Source organism: Acipenser ruthenus, chromosome 53, assembly GCF_902713425.1.
Source record: "Acipenser ruthenus chromosome 53, fAciRut3.2 maternal haplotype, whole genome shotgun sequence".
Lineage (NCBI taxonomy): Eukaryota > Metazoa > Chordata > Actinopteri > Acipenseriformes > Acipenseridae > Acipenser > Acipenser ruthenus.
The window spans coordinates 8001191-8021255 of record NC_081241.1 but is presented as its reverse complement, the minus strand read 5'-3'; the positions used below and the strand labels follow the sequence as shown (position 1 = coordinate 8021255).

At 39.6% G+C, this 20065-nt stretch overlaps 1 protein-coding gene across 2 annotated transcripts in view; it reads right to left on the bottom strand.

The window, feature by feature from the left end:
* Positions 1–9473: 9473 nt before the first annotated feature.
* The window catches only part of LOC131723167 (tripartite motif-containing protein 16-like), a 32736-nt gene continuing 22144 nt past the window's right edge, over positions 9474–20065 (bottom strand). For both annotated transcript variants that reach the window (XM_059016645.1, XM_059016646.1), the window contains 2 exons: positions 13844–13909; positions 9474–11903 (listed from right to left, as the gene is read on the bottom strand). In XM_059016645.1, coding sequence (XP_058872628.1) covers positions 11371–11903; positions 13844–13909 — 599 coding nt within the window. In that variant the 3' untranslated portion in view covers positions 9474–11370. The remainder of the gene's footprint in view (positions 11904–13843; positions 13910–20065) is intronic.

Genomic DNA, 20065 nt, shown 5'->3' with positions numbered 1-20065 from the left:
ATTCCTTACCTCTGGAGTCTGGCTGATTTGTTCGTTGTAACAAGGAAACTGGGTTGTCTCGCAACTCGTTGAGTGTTATGAAACTGAAGACCGTATGTGCCATGTTGGATCCAAATTCCCGCTTACATAGTGCATGATAAGAACGCCTTGTGAGCCAAAATGGCGTCAGTTACATCCTCCAGACCATAGTTATATATCTATGATCCAGACGGTGCTTCACGCTGTCAGAAACTCAGATTACAAGTTTGTGCACCAGAATTATTATTTTTTTTATTTTTCTTACAGTTCTTCTTAGTTTACTATGTACGTAACCTTGTGTAAGTCTGCCAAACAAATAAATAATAAAATGAATCACTACTAGTTGTAGCCTATGTGTGTTTGTTATTTTTTATACACATACAAAATTAATCATATCTATAGTTAACTATTTTGCACAAATTATGATTAATACTTCCAAGTCATCTTGAGTAAAGTCAGCCAAATTACTAAATAATAATAATGATAATAATAATTGAGATATACACCTAATTTCCAAAATAAATAAATACAAATATCTACTGGTATTGTAACGTTATTTTACCCAAGGCTTAATTATATAACTTGTGATTACATATTGTGATTACAAAGATTACATGACGATTTACAACTACTGTTGAATATTTTATAATTTAATAATGACGGCGATTCCCCTTAGTCCACAAGGTGACACGTAGTATCAGCTACGATACAACGACCTTTTAGGATGATATTGCGCATTCTAATGGGTGACGTTCTTAAACGTTTATTATATTTTACATTATTAAATATTCATTTTCTAAATGTTTTACTGTGGTAAATACTAAATATATACACATTTAAACTTTGTTTATATAAAATACACATGTTGCGGTTATGGGTGTGCTTCAACGTGTGATTGATCACATGACTAATCCCAAAGGTTTACTGGATAGAAGAGGAATTGGGCAAACAGCGTTTTGCTATGTGCTGAATAAATACCACGGATTAGTTCCACAAATACCACTCGTTCGAGCCTCTCTTTTTGTTGTTGTAAAAAACAATGGGTGACTCCAAACGTGTGTGTGTGTGTGTGTGTGTGTAATTATATATATATATATATATATATATATATATATATATATATATATATATATATATATATATATATATATATATACACACAACACGTAAGAAATGCAATTGGCTTTTTTTTTAAAGATGACATTAAATTAGATCGATATTATTATTATTATTATTATTATTTATTTCTTAGCAGACGCCCTTATCCAGGGCGACTTACAATCGTAAGCAAATACATTTCAAGTGTTACAATACAAGTAATACAATAAGAGCAAGAAATACAATAACTTTTGTTCAAGCAAAGTACAAGTGTGACAAACCACAATTCAATAATACAGCAGATAATAGTGATAGTTACATCAGGATATGATTAAATACAAGGTACTACGGGTTAAACACTTGGCAGATTACAGTATTCTGAAGTACAGGATTAAATGCAGTAAAATAGGGGGCAGATAAGAGCAAAATAAAGCATATTTAAATGAAGGGTGATAGTGTCCCAGGATACAAACAGAGGAGTTCTACAGGTGCTGTTTGAAGAGGTGATACTGATGGCTCAACAATGCTAATGGTTCAAACTGTTATGTTATCTCTAGAATTGTAAATATATATTATATTTGTCAAACTATATTTAATGTTTATGAATCAAGTCAATCAAATATAGATTCTCCCTAGCTTTTGTGATGTGCAGTTCGTGAACGACTCGTTCTTTCCGGTTCAAATAAACCTACGTAAACAATCTTAATGCGGTCTACATTGATTGGTTTTGTGTCATTGAATCAGTGAATCAAATGAACTAAATGAATCGATTCACCAAACTGAACTGGGGCAGCAGTGTGGAGTAGTGGTTAGGGCTCTGGACTCTAGACCGGAGGGTTGTGGGTTCAATCCCCAGTGGGGGACACTGCTGCTGTACCCTTGAGCAAGGTGCTTTACCTAGATTGCTCCAGTAAAAACCCAACTGTATAAATGGGTAATTGTATGTGAAAATAATGTGATATCTGTATAATGTGATATCTTGTAACAATTGTAAGTCGTCCTGGATAAGGGCGTCTGCTAAGAAATAAATAAATACAGAAATAAATATACAAGTAAATAAATAACGAAATAGATAGATAAATTATTAAATATATTTTAGTTTATGTATTTATTTAGTTTTATATGTATTTATTTCGTTTTTCTTTATTTACTTTATTTTTTTTCGAATTTTATTTATTTATTTTTAATTGTCACAAGTTATCCTGCATACAGGGAGGTGAAGCAGTCTGGTCTCAAACACACCACCGCCCCGAAGGAACATTTTCACACACAAGCCACAAACACGCAGCTTCAAAAAAAATCACAGATACGTTTTGTTTTCTTTTTCCGTTATTTGCTATCTCTTTAAAAATGTGATGGAAATATATTTTGGAAATAGTAACAGAGTGGATTCAAAAGAGGAACAATTTAATAAAAAAAATAAACACATTTATTATTTTTAAAAAGTAGTGTTTGTCTCACTACGAGTTTTAATTTCAGAATCGGTGCAATATTACTCTCGCTAGTCCCAGGTGAACAGTAGTGGCTGTACAATCCTGCTAATATTATTAATCACATCAGTACAAGCTTGTGTAAGTCGAGCTGCGGTTGGTCAGGGAGGCATTAATATTAACATACACTAATAGCACTGTCCTGCAGTGGAAAGAAAACCGCGTCACAGTCAAAATAATGTAAAGGATTAGGCAGTACATGAATATCTCTGCGAACCTATTCACAATTTAGGAAACCTGTACTGACGTTTTATTTTATGTGGGACTAAGTTTGGCATTTATTAAATGGGAATCAGAGTTAAAGTGTACTTTACATATAGGCCGATATAGGTCTGGCATTTAAATATTTATGTGTTTTCAAATAAAGCACGTGTCTTTTTTGCCTTGTGAAACAGTATGTTTAACTTGTATACAGTATTGTTTAGTGGCTTCAGTTTTTCCAGTGTGGATAAAGTTGCTTTAGTCACAGCGGGTAACTAAATGAAAGTCTCAGAGGGAACGTAGCCTCCCCGGGAACTGCTGGTCAGTTTTGATTCCAGCCTGTACAGCACCTAGCGGATCCTGCTGGATAATTGGAGACACAGTGAAATTTATGTAGTTCAGTTTTCTGTTTTTGGAGTGCTGGTTATGCTGTGCTAAGACCAGTGCAGTATTGCTGGTGTGACTCTTTGGCCCAAAGCGGAATGTATAAAGTTCATGTTTGTGTTTGTGTAATTCTGGGTATGCAGAGGTGCAAGACCAGTGCAGTCGGTAACTGTAAGCATTTGATTTCTCTTTCTTTGTTAATTAGTATTGCTGTTATAATACTCATGTATTAGGGTGTGTATGTGGCAACACTGAAGGGCTTCCGCATACTTGTGAACATGGAGTCTTCAAAATAAGGGAGCTTTTGTAAACTGCTATTTTCTAAGACTTTTTTTTTTTTTTTTTAAATGAAGCACCTGCCCGCCGAGACAGAGCGGGGCAGCGCCACGGAACACACAAAAAGAACAGCCTGACTACGTCACCGAGGGAATTCCACCCTCAGAATTAAAACAAACGCTAGTTTAAAACACGTCTAAGTATTTTATTTTATAGGGCGTGGAACTGGGATAGAAGGAGCACAAACTACAACGATTAAAAATCATTCCAGATTTTATTTGGAGGAGACACCAACTCAGATCATAGATATGCACATTAACAAGCAATTACTACCAACGACAGTGTATAACCGTGCAGGACGTGACGGATTATTAAAACTTAAACAGCAACAAATTAACTGTGCAAAAAAAATGCTAATAAATACTAATCACAATAAAATAAACAAATCAAATACACCAATCCTCTTTAAATCACGCATATACAAACCAATAAAAACAAACGTGCAAAGTGCAACACATTACTATTATAATTAACTATTCCATTTATTTAAAACACACAAAACAAGTAGGTTATCGTTGACAATGCAGATCATTCATCAAATAATGATACTGCGAACTGGAGTCTAATCATTACAGAAAATTAATAAAAACAGTCATAAAACAAGCTTACAACACAAACTACTCTGGGGAACGGCAGCCTGTCAGGGCATTATCACGTGTGTGGTGCTCCAAGAGTAGCCGGCCACGTGATGGAAACAAACTTGCTGCTTTGAAACAGTAAGTTCTAAACTAGTCAATCCCTTTAAGGATTTCACGACAACCAACGAAGGTTGTAGCTGACTAGAAGATCATAAGCAAATTGGGTTACTCATGTCTCTTACTTCAGTACTACTGCCGCTACTCGCACACCACACACACACAATCATTTTAAACACACCGCCATTGCACAACCATACTGCCGCCGTAAAGACATCCTCCCGTTCCCTGACATCCTGCTTCCTATTCCGCTCCACCTTGTCTGTAAAACCAGCCTTTTAAATGATCCAGGTAAAGGGAATCATCCTCTGATTGGCGCGGGGAAAGAAACGAAGGATAAGGGGGCGTTCTAAAAATGAAAGTAGCAGAATTAAAACGATAACACAAAACACAAAGTAGCGACCTGCTACAATAATAATAATAATAATAATAATAATAATAATAAGTAAACAAAACTCACCCACTCGGGTTCGTTGCCCCTTTAAAAATTGACCCAGCACACACGAAATGGATTTTTAAGCGCTGGTGCGTTATTTTTAATAAACACAAAAACCAAATACAAAACAAACACCTAGCTCTGTACGAGCACTAACGAACACACAGGAACCTAACTAATAAGCCGGACAGCTAAGCTGCTTACCGGCTAAAAACAAAACACACACAGTTTAACACAAACACAAAAAGAACACAGTTACAAATTTTTTTTTTTTTTTTTTTTCCCCCCCCCCTCAATACGATTGACTATACCAACAATCGGGCTTCTTACTTCATGGCAGCCCCGAACAGCCTGGCTGTCTTTTAAACCCTGCACCTGGCTCTAATTTACAATTAACCAGGTGCGGGTGATAATTAAACTAATAAAACAATGCAAATGTGCATTCCGCACATGTTTTTACTGCAGAGAGGTTTTAACCCCCTCCCTGCTGTCTCACAAATAATAATAATAATAATAATAATAATAATAATAATAATAATAATAATTTTCTGATTAATTAGACAAAAACACAAATTGCGGTGAACGCAATGCTGAACTATTTTGAAACACAAGGTGATGCGCTGCTTTGAGACACAAACCTTGATAGCGATGACTTAGCTAGCTACCAGCAAGACGAATAAAACACAGGTGTACTCTCTAACACAGTGCTGCCCAAACCCGGTCCTGGAGAGCCCCTATCCAGCAGGTTTTATAGGTAACCTTTAATCATTAATTTCTTAACACCTGGGCCAATTTCATCGTGATCAATTAAGCAGGTGATTTGCTAAATTAAGTAATTGAGAGATAATTTAGAGATCATTTATACAAAAAATGAACTACCCTTTTCAGCCCTCAATGGCCTGGATTACATGCTGGGAAAATGTCATGACTTATCTGTCTACTGTCATGACTTATTTAAGGTGGTACAGCTGAATTATAATTTTATATAGTTTTGGTTTGTTTAATTTAACAATTCCTGCATTGAAACTTCATGTTGTATTTGATTTTTGTATAATGTATTACATTTGTATTCAAACTAAACATAAACCAAAACTAATTAAAATTGTAATCCAGACCGTACCACCTTAAATAAGTCATGACAGTAAACAAGTAAGTCGTGACATTTTCCCAGGATGTAAACTGGCCCAATGACCAGAGTTCCCTTAATTGAACAAATGATTTGCTTAATTGATCAATAACTTCCATGTGTTCCCAGTCTTTAGAAATTAGCGATTTAGGGTGACCTACAAAACTTACTGGATAGGGGCTCTCCAGGACCGTGTTTGGGCAGCACTGCTCTAACACAAGTCTGTACTATCTGGAACAATGACACGAGGAAATGGGATTAAATATATATATATCTTTTTTCTCGCTTTCATCGTGCCCGTCTTTTCCAGTACATGTATTACATCGACACACTCATTTAATCTGAAATAGCTTTGGCCTTGAATTGAAGTTTGAATTTCCATCGGCTGGGATATTTAATTAATCGTTTGTTTCTACATCGCTATACTCGGTGCTTAATTTGTGCCGGGGCTCAGCCCCGGAACCTCTTGGCGTGCAGAGTCATATTCCCGGGACCTCGAGTTGAAAATCTCATAAAATGCTTTCTTTTTAAATTCTCAACACAGTTGTCTCAAGTCTGCAAGCGCTTGCGTGCGCGCTAAAGAGACAATCCGCTTCCACGTTTTTAGCCGACTTTAAATTACTTTCCGATTTCAGCTTGAGCGCCTTTAAGTAACATGGCTGCGCTATTGTCTTTTATAAACTCAAATAAGCTTCCTTGATTTGAAAAACGTCATGAACGATACAAGCAACTTCTTACATTACTTGGTTTGATTAAATGAGTAGTATACAACAAAATATGAAAGCTGAACATTAATTTCAACAAAGAACAACGCCAACTTTTTAATGAAAAAAATATATTGTAGCCTACTTCAATAGGAACATTAGCTTGCTATATTATATTAAACCAAAACAACAAAAATAAAATAACGATCTGGTTCTCTCTTGGCTTTTTCAATTAATATAATTTAATTAATAGGGAATCAAAACATACTAAGATCACAACTACCTAGCCTTAGTTCAATTGATGTTTTTTGTAATCTACCAGCGGCTTCTGTTGCAAACACATCACTGATAATAGTGCAGACCGCGGGGCAAACCAATGCGCGTGTGGGGGTGGATTTTTTTTTTTTTTAATCTATGTCGTCCTTCTGAAGTCCTCGGAATGCCTTTTAATGTGTTTGTTTTTTTTAAACCATTCAAATACAAAACTATAACAAAACGTGTACACATGCTTTTTTGTATTTATTATCTGGGCTGCGGTTGCCTTTGCTTAATTTCTCTGCAGCACTCCTGCTTTGTATATGATGCAGAACACGTGATTGTAATCATCTAACACTAGCACGTGCAATACTCTTTCAAATACACGTGTTATGATTTTGAATGCGCGCTTCTTCAGGACGGTATTATTGTCATTGCATTCGCCCCGGCTCCTCTTTCTTTACACATTAAGCACTGGCTATATATATACTGTAGCTGGACCTGGCAACGAGGCGTTCAATTTTATAGAGGGGGCACCGAGGAAGACGCGGGGAATGTCATGGGACTGTATGGTACACTTTCATTACATATCGTGCCCGTCTTTAACACTGCATTTATTAAATCACGACACTCATTCAATCTGAAATAACTTCGGAGCAGTGTTAGAGCTATAGACTATAGCATAGACACACGGGAATGTGAATGGAGGCTGTTCTGCTGTGAGTATATGGGGGTGCTCTGTGCTCCCCTCGTTAATGATCGCGTTGCTATAGGTTTTGTGAATGGAGGCTGTTCTGCTGTGAGTGTATCGGGGTGCTCTGTGATCCCCTCGTTAATGATCGCGTTGCTATAGGTTTTGTGAATGGAGGCTGTTCTGCTGTGAGTATATCGGGGTGCTCTGTGCTCCCCTCGTTAATGATCGCGTTGCTATAGGTTTTGTGAAGGGAGGCTGTTCTGCTGTGAGTATATCGGGGTGCTCTGTGCTCCCCTCGTTAATGATCGCGTTGCTATAGGTTTTGTGAATGGAGGCTGTTCTGCTGTGAGTATATCGGGGTGCTCTGTGCTCCCCTCCTTAATGATTTCAGTTGTGCTTCACAGTCGAAACACAGCTAACTGCGGAACGAGTGATTTAGGAGATACAGACACGGAGATGACTTCAAGGAGGAGGAAACAAAGATGTCTCCACAGCTGCATGGGGACCTCAGCATTTCCCCGGTTCATTATTAATAGCGGGCTGTCAAGACTTGTCAGCGAGCCGAGCGAGGTGAGATAAAGACAAACCCACGATTATTTAAAGTCGTGTGTGACTCGCATGTCTCTGAAGAGGTCTGTGTTTTTCTCTCGTCATGAACCAGCTGCTGCCCAACCCAAGGAACTGCTTTGAAGACATTTACTTCCTGTTTCATTTGACCCGCAGTTCGCTTCAGCTACAGTGAAGAGGAGCGCTTGTGCGAGTCGATGTTATACTTCGTATTGTTGAGGATAGTGGATAATAAAACTATATCCATAGTAGTAGTAGTAATAATAATAATAATAATAATAATAATAATAATAACACACATAAATATAATACTGATAATCTGAGTTGAAACTCAGCCGGTACGACCCGGAACTGCGTACCTGCAAAACATCTTGTCAAGGTACTTCAATATTTCATCTTATCACAATGATAGGCTACATCATTTTTTCTTTGTATTTTCCATCCTTTTCGCTGCTTCTTCTTCGTTGTTTGGTTATTATTGATGTTTAAGCAAAATAACTCGACGTCACGCAGGTTCCGGTCATGTGACTTATGATGTCAGAGTATGCTGACTGCCAAAGGGGCTTCCGCATACTTGTGAACATGGAGTCTTCAAAATAAGGGAGTTTTTGTAAACTGATATTTTCTAAAGACACAAGCATACAACTATTCCACTATAATTTGGTAAAACTATTATTGTGTTAAATACATAAGAACATAAGAATGTTTACAAACGAGAGGAGGCCCCATTCAGCCCATCTTGCTCGTTTAGTTGTTAGTAGCTTATTGATCCCAGAATCTCATCAAGCAGCTTCTTGAAGGATCCCAGGGGGTCATCTTCAACAACATTACTGGGGAGTTGGTTCCAGACCCTCACAATTCTCTGTGTAAAAAAGCGCCTCCTATTTTCTGTTCTGAATGCCCCTTTATCTAATCTCCATTTGTGACCCCTGGTCCTTGTTTCTTTACTGCACAATACTGTTATTTTGGTACTGCGTCAGTGACTAGGAGAAAAAAAACATCTTATTTAGTTTTTCAGGGCAAATCGGGTAACCCTAACGACATGAACAGTGCGAGAAACTCAAGCTCTAATATAAATTTGGTCAGACACCAAAATCCAAGCAGAACAACTGGACAAAACATACAAAAAGATCATAGTTTTTTTCCTATTAAGTGCTGTTGTAACTGTTAGTATTAACCTGTATATTTAAAGTTCAAAATGAATCATTCAAAATGAAACATAATCTTAATTGATACAAAATTGTTTAAAATACAATGCTCCCATGGCACTCCATTAGCAACACAGACGTTTCCAAAAACGAACCCAGCATTTGAGTAACTGATAACAAGAAGCGCTCGGGATGATTTCAAACAGCATGAAAAGATAAGAGGCCGCTCTAAAGAAACAGAAAAAAAATGACATTTGAAGCGCTGTACTCTTTAACAACGGACTTGTTTCAATTGTGTTGCAGAGGAGAAACACAGCTAACTGAGGAACGAGTGATTCAGTAGAGAGAGGCATGGACCCGACTCCAAGGAGAAGAAGAAGGAGTAAAGAGAATGACCCGTCTGATATGTCACAAGAGCCTGCCAGGTACTGAAAGTCTTTTCTTATTAGTTCACGGTGCGGCGGCATGCTGAATAATACCTTTACTAAGAAGCTGTTCAGGAATCCAAATCACTGAGCTGAGTCTCAAGCCCAGGGTTAGAGTCCAGACCTCTCTGTGCTTTACAATGCTTCCCTATGCTTTACCATACCTCTCTGTGCTTTACAATGCTTCCCTATGCTTTCCCAGACCTCTCTGTGCTTTACAATGCTTCCCTATGCTTTACCAGACCTCTCTGTGCTTTACAATGCTTCCCTATGCTTTACCAGACCTCTCTGTGCTTTACAATGCTTCCCTATGCTTTACCATACCTCTCTGTGCTTTACAATGCTTCCCTATGCTTTCCCAGACCTCTCTGTGCTTTACAATGCTTCCCTATGCTTTCCCAGACCTCTCTGTGCTTTACAATGCTTCCCTATGCTTTACCAGACCTCTGTGCTTTACAATGCTTCCCTATGCTTTACCAGACCTCTCTGTGCTTTACAATGCTTCCCTATGCTTTACCACACCTCTCTGTGCTTTACAATGCTTCCCTATGCTTTACCAGGTCCCTCTGTGCTTTACAATGCTTCCCTATGCTTTACCACATCTCTCTGTGCTCTACAATGCTTCCCTATGCTTTACCACACCTCTCTGTGCTTTACAATGCTTCCCTATGCTTTCCCAGACCTCTCTGTGCTTTACAATGCTTCCCTATGCTTTACCAGACCTATCTGTGCTTTACAATGCTTCCCTATGCTTTACCAGACCTCTCTGTGCTTTACAATGCTTTCTCATTCCCCTCTTTCTTTCTCATTCTCATTTGAAAAACTATGTTAATGAATATTAATAAATAAGAAAATGTCACAGTTTATCAAACTATTTTTTTATTAAATCCCATTACTAAAATCAGAAAAAAATAAACAGAACAAACATTTTATGGAAATCAAAGATAAACAAAAACACACACACAATAAAGCAAACTTAAGTTCACTTTTTTAAAAACTGTTACAGCACTGAATATTGGATGCCATTTTTTAAAATATATATAAAACATAACAATTCTTAAAAAAGAAATTAAATACAGTTACTTCGTGTGAAATCCATTCGTTGCTAAAAACAAATCAAGGGAAGTAATGCTAAAACACCTAGAATATTGTGTTGAGTTCTGGTCACCTCGTTACAAAAAGGATATTGCTGCTCTAGAAAGAGTGCAAAGAAGAGCAACCAGAATTATCCCGGGTTAAAAGGCATGTCGTATGCAGACAGGCTAAAAGAATTGAATCTATTCAGTCTTCAACAAAGAAGACTACGCGGCGATCTGATTCAAGCATTCAAAATCCTAAAAGGTATAGACAATGTCAACCCAGGGGACTTCTTTCACCTGAAAAAAGAAACAAGGACCAGGGGTCACAAATGGAGATTAGATAAAGGGGCATTCAGAACAGAAAATAGGAGGCACTTTTTTACACAGAGAATTGTGAGGGCCTGGAACAAACTCCCCAGTAATGTTGTTGAAGCTGACACCCTGGGATCCTTCAAGAAGCTGCTTGATGAGATTCTGGGATCAATAAGCTACTAACAACCAAACGAGCAAGATGGGCTGAATGGCCTCCTCTCGTTTGTAAACTTTCTTATGTTCTTATGTAAATAATTCACCTCGTTTCGCTCTGCAGGTGGTGCCGTTTTACCCCCTAATTTTCATCCAAAGTTGTGTCATATTGAACATTCCCTTCACCCGAGGAGTGGAGAGGACAGACAGGGAGTTCAATACAAAGGGTTTCTTACAACACAAAGCAGTCTAGTTCAGCTGGCAGATTGTTACAGAGGAATCAAAACAATGAAGCCTAAACCCAGGATAGAGCGGCTCAGTGAATGTGGTTTGGAATCTGTGCAGGAGGGTCATTGTGTCAGAGATGCCATAAAAGGACAGCGTGCCGGGATTAAAGTCCAGATACACTCCTATTCTGGGGGAGCAGAGTGCAGTTATTGCAGTGTGATTGTTATTGTGCAGGGCAGTGTAACTGGAATCAAAACAGAACAAACTCCAGGACTTGTCATTGGATCCAAGGCGACAGGAATCATCCCCTCCTTTCCTGCTGATTCCTTTATATGTGACTCCTATATCAGCACATTCCCCACTGCACTCAATCTCCCAGTAACAGCGGGTCCCAGACAAACCCTCTCTGCAAAGCACTTGGGCACAGCGATCAAATCTCTCTGGGTGATCGGGATATCTCTGGGTCTCTCTCCTCCGTGTCACCTTTCTGTTCCATACAGACAGACAGAGGTTTCTATGCACTGTGTTGGGGTCCAGTGTGAGCTGACAGGAATCTGATAGAAGAGAAGAAGACGGGTAGAGGAGAGACGGTTAGAAAAGTCAAATCACTGAGAAAATCAACAGTCATTGTCTGCTGCGTCCTCAAATCACTCCCTCCTCCCTGCTTGACCAGTCCCTGCTCCCTCCTCTATGCTCCCTCCTCCCACTTCTATGCTCCCTCATTCCTCCTCTCTTTCTCCATGCTCTCTCCTCCCTCCTCTATACTCCCTCCTCCCTGATCTCTCCTGTATGCTCCCTCCTCCCTCCTGTATGATCCCTACTGCTCCATGCTACCTCCTGTATGCTCCCCTCTCCTTCCTGTATGCTCCCTCCTCCCTCTTCCCTGTTCCCTCCACCTCTATGCTCCCTGCTCCCTCCTGTATGCTCCCTACTGCTCCCCCCCCTGCTGCCTCCCCCCTCCTCTATGCTCCCTCCTCTGTCCTGTTGCTCCCTCCTCCCTGCTCTCTCCTATATGCTCCCTCCTCCCTGCTCCCTCCTCCATGCTCCCTCCTCCATCTATGCTCAATCCTCCCTGCTCCCGCCTCCGTAGTCCCTCCTGTATGATCCCTCCTCCCTCCTCCGTCCTCCATGCTCCCTCCTCCATCCTTCCTACTCCCTTTTCCTTTCTTTATGCTCCTGTCTCCCTCCTTTATGCTCTCTCCTCCATGTTCCCTACTCCATCCTCCCTCCACCCTGATCCCTCCTGTATGCTCCCTACTTCCTGGTCCCTCCTCCATCCTGTATGCTCCCTGTTCCCTCCTCCCTCCTGTATGCTCCCTACTCCATGCTCACTCCTGTATGCTCCCTACTTCCTGGTCCCTCCTCCATCCTGTATGCTCCCTCCTCCCTTTTCCCTTTATGGTCCGTCCTCCCTCCTGTATGCTCCTTACTCCTTGCTCCCTCCTATATGCTCACTCCTCCCTACTCCCTTCTCCATGCTCCCTTCTTCCTGTTCCCTACTCCCTCTATGCTCCCTCCTCCTTGCTCCCTACTCCCTCTTGTAGGCTCCCTCCTTCCTCCTCTCTGTTCTCTTCTTTATGCTCTCTCCTCTCTCCTGCATGCACCCTGCTGCATCCTCTCTCCTCCCTTTTCCCTGCTCCATTCTCTATGCTTCCTCCTTTATGCTTCCTCCTCCCTGCTCCCTCCTCTCTCTGCCCTGCTACCTCCTGCATGCTCCCTCCTCCCTGCTTTTTTATAGACAAGTATATTTAGACTGTAATAATTAAGATTGATAATCAATAGATTTGATCTATAATTCTTACTTGAGATTTATTTCTGACTTTGGATAAGTTCTCTCTTTTTATTTTTCTGTCTTCAATAAACTGCTGCTATTAATTAAACCCTCTTGCTGTTTGATTGTTTTGTTCATTATAATTCCTCGATCTTATCAAACTTTTGGAACCAATCAAATGCAACTCTGCATACAATTACAGTTCAATTAATGTTCCTACAGGGTATGTGTTGCCATTTTACTCACTCAGACCCCTTGCTTACTAAATATCTTCAATAGAATATCAACCACTCTTCAAATATCTGTCTAATATTTTAATGAGCAATCCATCCCACAAGTGAAGTGATACTGCAATATACATTTCCTACCAGCACAGGATGACTGGGTGGGATAGCTGTTCATTTTACCCCACAACTGGTTTCACATGCATTGTACATGTATTAAAAGATGGGATGATTATCTATTCAGGGATTCCAAGATATTTAGAGAGAAAGGTCTGAATGGAAAAACAGGCAACAAATGCCCCTCCCCCAGTCATTCTGCATGTATTCATCTGAACCAATACTTGTTGGAGAGGAGTGTAGATTAATGGCTTCACAATTACTAATAAATAATAATAATTGCTGCCCTCAAGCTCCACCCCTCCCTGTTCTGTAGTGTTAGCTCTTCTCTCAATGGAGTGACACATCTTTCAATGAAATGTTTCAGTGAAAACAGACTTACATTTTAAAAACTCAGCTCTGTTCCTTGGCTCTGGAGCCTGCAGACCGTAAACTGCAACTTCATTCACTGGGCAGAAAAAAGAGAGAGAAATAGAATTGAAATATGCAACAGTCATTGTCTGCCCCATCCTCAAATCACTCACTCCTCCCTGCTTCATCAGTCCCTGTTCCCTGCTCCCTCCTCCATCCTCCCTGCTCCTTCCACCCTGCTCCCTGCTCCCTCCTCCCTTCTCTGCTCCCTCCACCCTCCTCCCTGCTCCCTCCTCCACCAGCTATCAGACGTTATTTTTGGTGTTTTGCGGCGATCAGCCAATAATACAACCGTTTCCACCCTTTCTGCATTTTCATTGGTCAGATTATATGTCAATCACAGAGCCTGAAGAAACTGCTGCTGAATGTGAGCTGAAGCAATCATAAAACTTCATCACTGAGAGCCGCAGTGGAACATTATTATAGTTTAATATAACACACAGACACACACACACACAGACACACACACACACACACACAAATAACAGAAATAATATGTTTTTTATATATCTGATAAATAAAACTAAATAATAATAATAATAATAATAATAATAATAATAATAATAATAATAATAATAATAGGTTTTACACTTATGGAGCACTGTTTCAAACCCAGAGATACCAAAGCGCTGGGATGTGAATCTGCCCTCTCAGCAACGAACATCCATGTTTTTTATTTTTTATTTTTTAATATCTCTTTATACATTATTCAGCTTCGTGTGATTATTAATCTTTAGCAGCGTACTGTAAGGTGTCTGTACGCGTATGTTATTAATGTAGTTATAACGTTATATTAAACAGCAACACATCCCACAATCCTCTCGGGAGCGCTTGATAAAGAAACCCGTCCAGTCCTCTCTGATCAATCCAAGAGAAACCCGCGTTTCCAACATCGGAACCACCTCGGCAACAGCCGCTCCGCATCCCATCTGAGGACAGAGCTGCATTTCCATGAGGGAGTCACCGCGAACATGGAGAAACCGGACACCCGAAAAATCACCCGGACCCACACCAACGGGCTTTGAAATACACTCTGATTCGGACTGAAGGGAATCCACTTCACACAAAAGGGTTCACAGAAATGTGAGCAAACACAACCACCCTCAGAACAAACCGGTGAACACAGAAATGGAAAAATAGAAATGTGAAAACGCGTAATTTTAACACGATCCCTAACAATTGCCACGGAAACCCTGACGGCAATAAAAACAAAACAGAAACAAAACAGGAATGTACCTCTGCACAGAAGAATTCAGCTCCACAACACCGGAAAAACTCCAGGAAACGTTAGCTTATTATCATAAGAGTTTCTTTCCTAATTTATTTATTTATTTATTTATTTATTTATTTTAAAGAGTTTTTTTTAATTATTATTATTTTTATTTTGTTAAAGAGGTTGATACCCATTTCGTGCTTGAAAGGGAACGTGCTGTTTTTAAGTTACAAGTTCAAATTGTTCTCTTTGGTTGCAGTCGCGTATCACTCCTAGTACAGACCACAGCAATTGCGGTTTTCTCTGTACTGTCTCATACAGTGCAAACCATATTTTAAACTGTGTTCACGTTATCAAAGTTGTTGCTATTTTAAATAAAATTCTTTATGGAGTTCAGCAGAGATTATAAAAATATTGCATGGGGCAGTGTGTGTGTGTGCATGTGTGTGTGAGATAGGCAGGGTGTGTGTGTGTGTCTGTGTGATAGGCAATGTGTGTGTGTGTGTATGTGTGTGTGATAGGCAGTGTGTGTGTGTGTGTGTGTGTGTGTGTGTGTGATACATGAGCATGTAATCCCTGGATAACCCCCTCGGTGTGCATTACATTCTCATATCACACACCACCCCATGCTGTATTCTATAGATTTTTTTTATTTATTTTTTATTTTTATAGCTGTTTGTTTGAAAGTGTGATTAAACAAATAGCATATGTTCTCAATTTATTAGAATATTAATACTTAATGTACTTATTTTCCTTTTTTGCATAGGATGGTTGCTGCCAGTGCAGGGAGAGGAGTCTCTAAGGACCTTAAGAACATAAGAACTTAAGAAAGTTTACAAACGAGAGGAGGCCATTCAGCCCATCTTGCTCATTTGGTTGTTAGTAGCTTATTGATCCCAGAATCTCATCAAGCAGCTTCTTGAAGGATCCCAGGGTGTCAGCTTCAACAACATTACTGGGGAGTTGGTTCCAGACCCTCACAATTCTCTATGTAAAAAAGTGCCTCCTATTTTCTGTTCTGAATGCCCCTTTATCTAATCTCCATTTGTGACCCCTGGTCCTTGTTTCTTTTTTCAGGTGAAAGAAGTCCCCTGGGTTGACATTGTCAATACCTTTTAGGATTTTGAATGTTTGAATCAGATCGCTGCGTAGTCTTCTTTGTTGAAGACTAAATAGATTCAATTCTTTTAGCCTGTCTGCATACGACATGCCTTTTAAACCCAGGATAATTCTGGTTGCTCTTCTTTACACTCTTTCTAGAGCAGCAATATCCTTTTTGTAACGAGGTGACCAGAACTGGACACAATATTCTAGGTGAGGTCTTACTAGTGCATTGTAGAGTTTTAACATTACTTCCCTTGATTTAAGCAGTGTGGAGTAGTGGTTAGGGCTCTGGACTCTTGACCGGAGGGTCGTGGGTTCAAATCCCGGTGGGGACACTGCTGCTGTACCCTTGAGCAAGGTACTTTACCTAGATTGCTCCAGTAAAAACCCAACTGTATAAATGGGTAATTGTATGTAAAAATAATGTGATATCTTGTAACAATTGTAAGTCACCCTGGATAAGGGCGTCAGCTAAGAAATAAATAATAATAATAATAATAAATTCAACACTTTTCACAATATATCCGAGCATCTTGTTGGCCTTTTGTATAGCTTCCCCACATTGTCTAGATGAAGACATTTCTGAGTCAACACAAACTCCTAGGTCTTTTTCATAGTTCCCTTCTTCAATTTCAGTATCTCCCATATGATATTTATAATGCACATTTTTATTGCCTGCATGCAATACTTTACACTTTTCTCTATTAAATTTCATTTGCCATGTGTCTGCCCAGTTCTGAATGCTGTCTAGATCATTTTGAATGACCTTTGCTGCTTCAACAGTGTTTGCCACTCCTCCTATTTTTGTGTCATCTGCAAATTTAACGAGTTTGCTTACTATACCAGAATCTAAATCATTAATGTAGATTAGGAATAGCAGAGGACCTAATACTGATCCCTGTGGTACACCGCTGGTACCTCACTCCATTTTGAGGTTTCTCCTCTAGTACTTTCTGTTTTCTACCTGTAAACCACTCCTTATCCATGTGCATGCATTTCCTTCAATCCCTACTGCGTTCAGTTTGAGAATTAGTCTTTTATGCGGGACTTTGTCAAAAGCTTTCTGGAAATCTAAATAAACCATGTCATATGCTTTGCAGTTATCCATTTTCAATGTTGCATCCTCAAAAATGTCAAGTAGGTTAGTGAGACACGATCTCCCTTTCCTAAAACCGTGCTGGCTGTCTCCCAGGATATTGTTACCATATAGGTAATTTTCCATTTTGGATCTTATTATAGTTTCCATAAATTTACATATAATAGAAGTTAGGCTTATTGGCCTGTAGTTACCTGGTTCGGTTTTGTCTACCTTTTTGTGGATCGGTATTACATTTGCTATTTTCCAGTCTGTCGGTACAACCCCTGTGTCAAGAGACTGTTGCATGATCTTGGTTAGCGGTTTGTAAATAACTTCTTTCGTTTCTTTGAGTACTATTGGGAGGATCTCATCTGGCCCAGGGGATTTGTTTATTTTAAGAGCGCCTAGTCCCTTTAACACTTCTGCCTCTGTTATGCTAAAGTTATTTAAAATTGGATAGGAACAGGTCGACATGTCGGGCATGTTGTCCGTGTCCTCCTTTGTAAAAACCTGTGAAAAGTAATCATTTAATATATTTGCTTTTTTTTTCTTCATCTATGATTTTGCCATTTGTGTCTCTCTTAGACATTTAACCTCCTCTTTTGACTGTTCTCTTGCTGTTATAATATTGGAAAAATATTTTGGAGTTAGTTTTAGCCCCCTTAGCAATATTGATTTATATCTCTATATTGTACAGCTCCTATCTGTCCTTCCATTTCTACATAAACTCTGAAATTAAAACGCATTCAGTTCAATTACATATTACTTAACACAGTAAACGCACTATAAAACTACTAACATGTTTGCAAAAAATAACCTAGCTGCTTAGTACTGTGTGATGTGAAGTACTAATTAGCCAGGTTATTATCATCAAGTATCCTAAGTTAATGCTGCCATGTATTCCCCAGTGTGGTGGGAGTAAGCCTGTCATATCTGATCCTGTAAGATACGATCCCTTCTATTAATACAGCAGAGCCTGTCACATCTGATCCTGTAAGATACGATCCCCTCTATTAATACAGAGCCTGGCATATCTGATCCTGTAAGATACGATCCCCTCTATTAATACAGAGCCTGGCATATCTGATCCTGTAAGATACGATCCCCTCTATTAATACAGAGCCTGTCATATCTGATCCTGTAAGATACGATCCCCTCTATTAATACAGAGCCTGTCATATCTGGTCCTGTAAGATACGATCCCCTCTATTAATACAGAGCCTGTCATATCTGATCCTGTAAGATACGATGCCCTCTATTAATACAGAGACTGTCATATCTGATCCTGTAAGATACGACCCCCTCTATTAATACAGAGCCTGTCATATCTGATCCTGTAAGATACGATCCCCTCTATTAATACAGAGCCTGTCATATCTGATCCTGTAAGATACGATGCCCTCTATTAATACAGAGCCTGTCATATCTGATCCTGTAAGATACGATCCCCTCTATTAATACAGAGCCTGTCATATCTGATCCTGTAAGATACGATCCCCTCTATTACCCTATATATCAATGCATATTTTATTATGGGTCTAAAACAGTAAACTCAGCTCTTACCAGGACACAATGGATTCTGCCGCAGAGAAAACGCAAAGACGGTGCATTTGTGAATTCAGTTTCAGTTTTTACATCATGTCACGTGACTGCCCAGTGTAACCATGTTAAATACAAGAAAGTAAGGCATTCATATTATTACTGTGCTGTTAAAAAGATGTGTTGCCACCCTTCAAACCAGTTTATGTTTGTGAGGTTTGTTGTTTGAGTCTCTGAAGCATCACACGGGACTAAAATCAGGCGTTCTCAGAGTTGGTGAAAAGCAGAGGACGTCTAGAAACCTCCCAGACGTGGATTCGTTTATCAAGGAAAGTCAGTAAATTCAAAATGAAATGTGATGTTGTGCCAGAGAAGGTGCTTTTGTGCATGATTTGTAAACAATAAACCGGGTGTAAATAACTAATTTCATTGTACCTTCTTTTCCAAAAGCAATAATAACCATTTCTTCCCTTGAGTGATATGCATTTCCGTATACATCTTCAAATGCACCGTTAATCAAAAGCATCCATTTTTTTAAGAGTTGCCAAATATGTTTTGTATTTTTGCTCGTCCCCAATTGTTGTGTTTTACTGAACTGTAGAATCTCAGGACTACGGCTGCTACTATTAAATAGAAAATCGATTTTTCTATCGATTCCATTCCTCATTATATACATCAATATAAATACTGAATAATCGATTTCAATAATTACATTTTTGTAACGCGCATAGTTAATAACATTATTTAAGTTAATCAATGAAACTGCACCGAACGCCCTGCCTTGCTAGTTACAATGCTTCTGACAGACTAGCAGGGGGCGTGCTCTTCTTTACCTGCCTGTGTTAACCAGCATCTAGCACAACCTCAGTGAGTCGGGCCTTGTCAACAAGCAGTGTGCTCTCTATCTATTTCTACCGTGGTTTTTTGCTGTCTGCTTTCAACACGCCCGCTGCGGCTTCAGCCCTTGTGTCTCTCTGGTCTATGCTACGCGCTGACCAGGTGTGTGACCATGCGGTTAGGGTAGACATTGTTGCACAGCAGCTTCCCCCCCTGGTGCTTCGGTACCCCGGTGCACGCATAGCCCTTGGTACTTCAGTATCTAGGTATGCACGTTGCTCATTGCACACTCCACACGGTGCACATAGTGCCACGGTACTCGGTACACACGGTGCATACGGCGCTATAGCGCTAGTGCAGGGACGCACGATGCCGCACGGTGCAGACAGTGCTCAGGGTACTCAGTGTGCATGGTGCCTGGC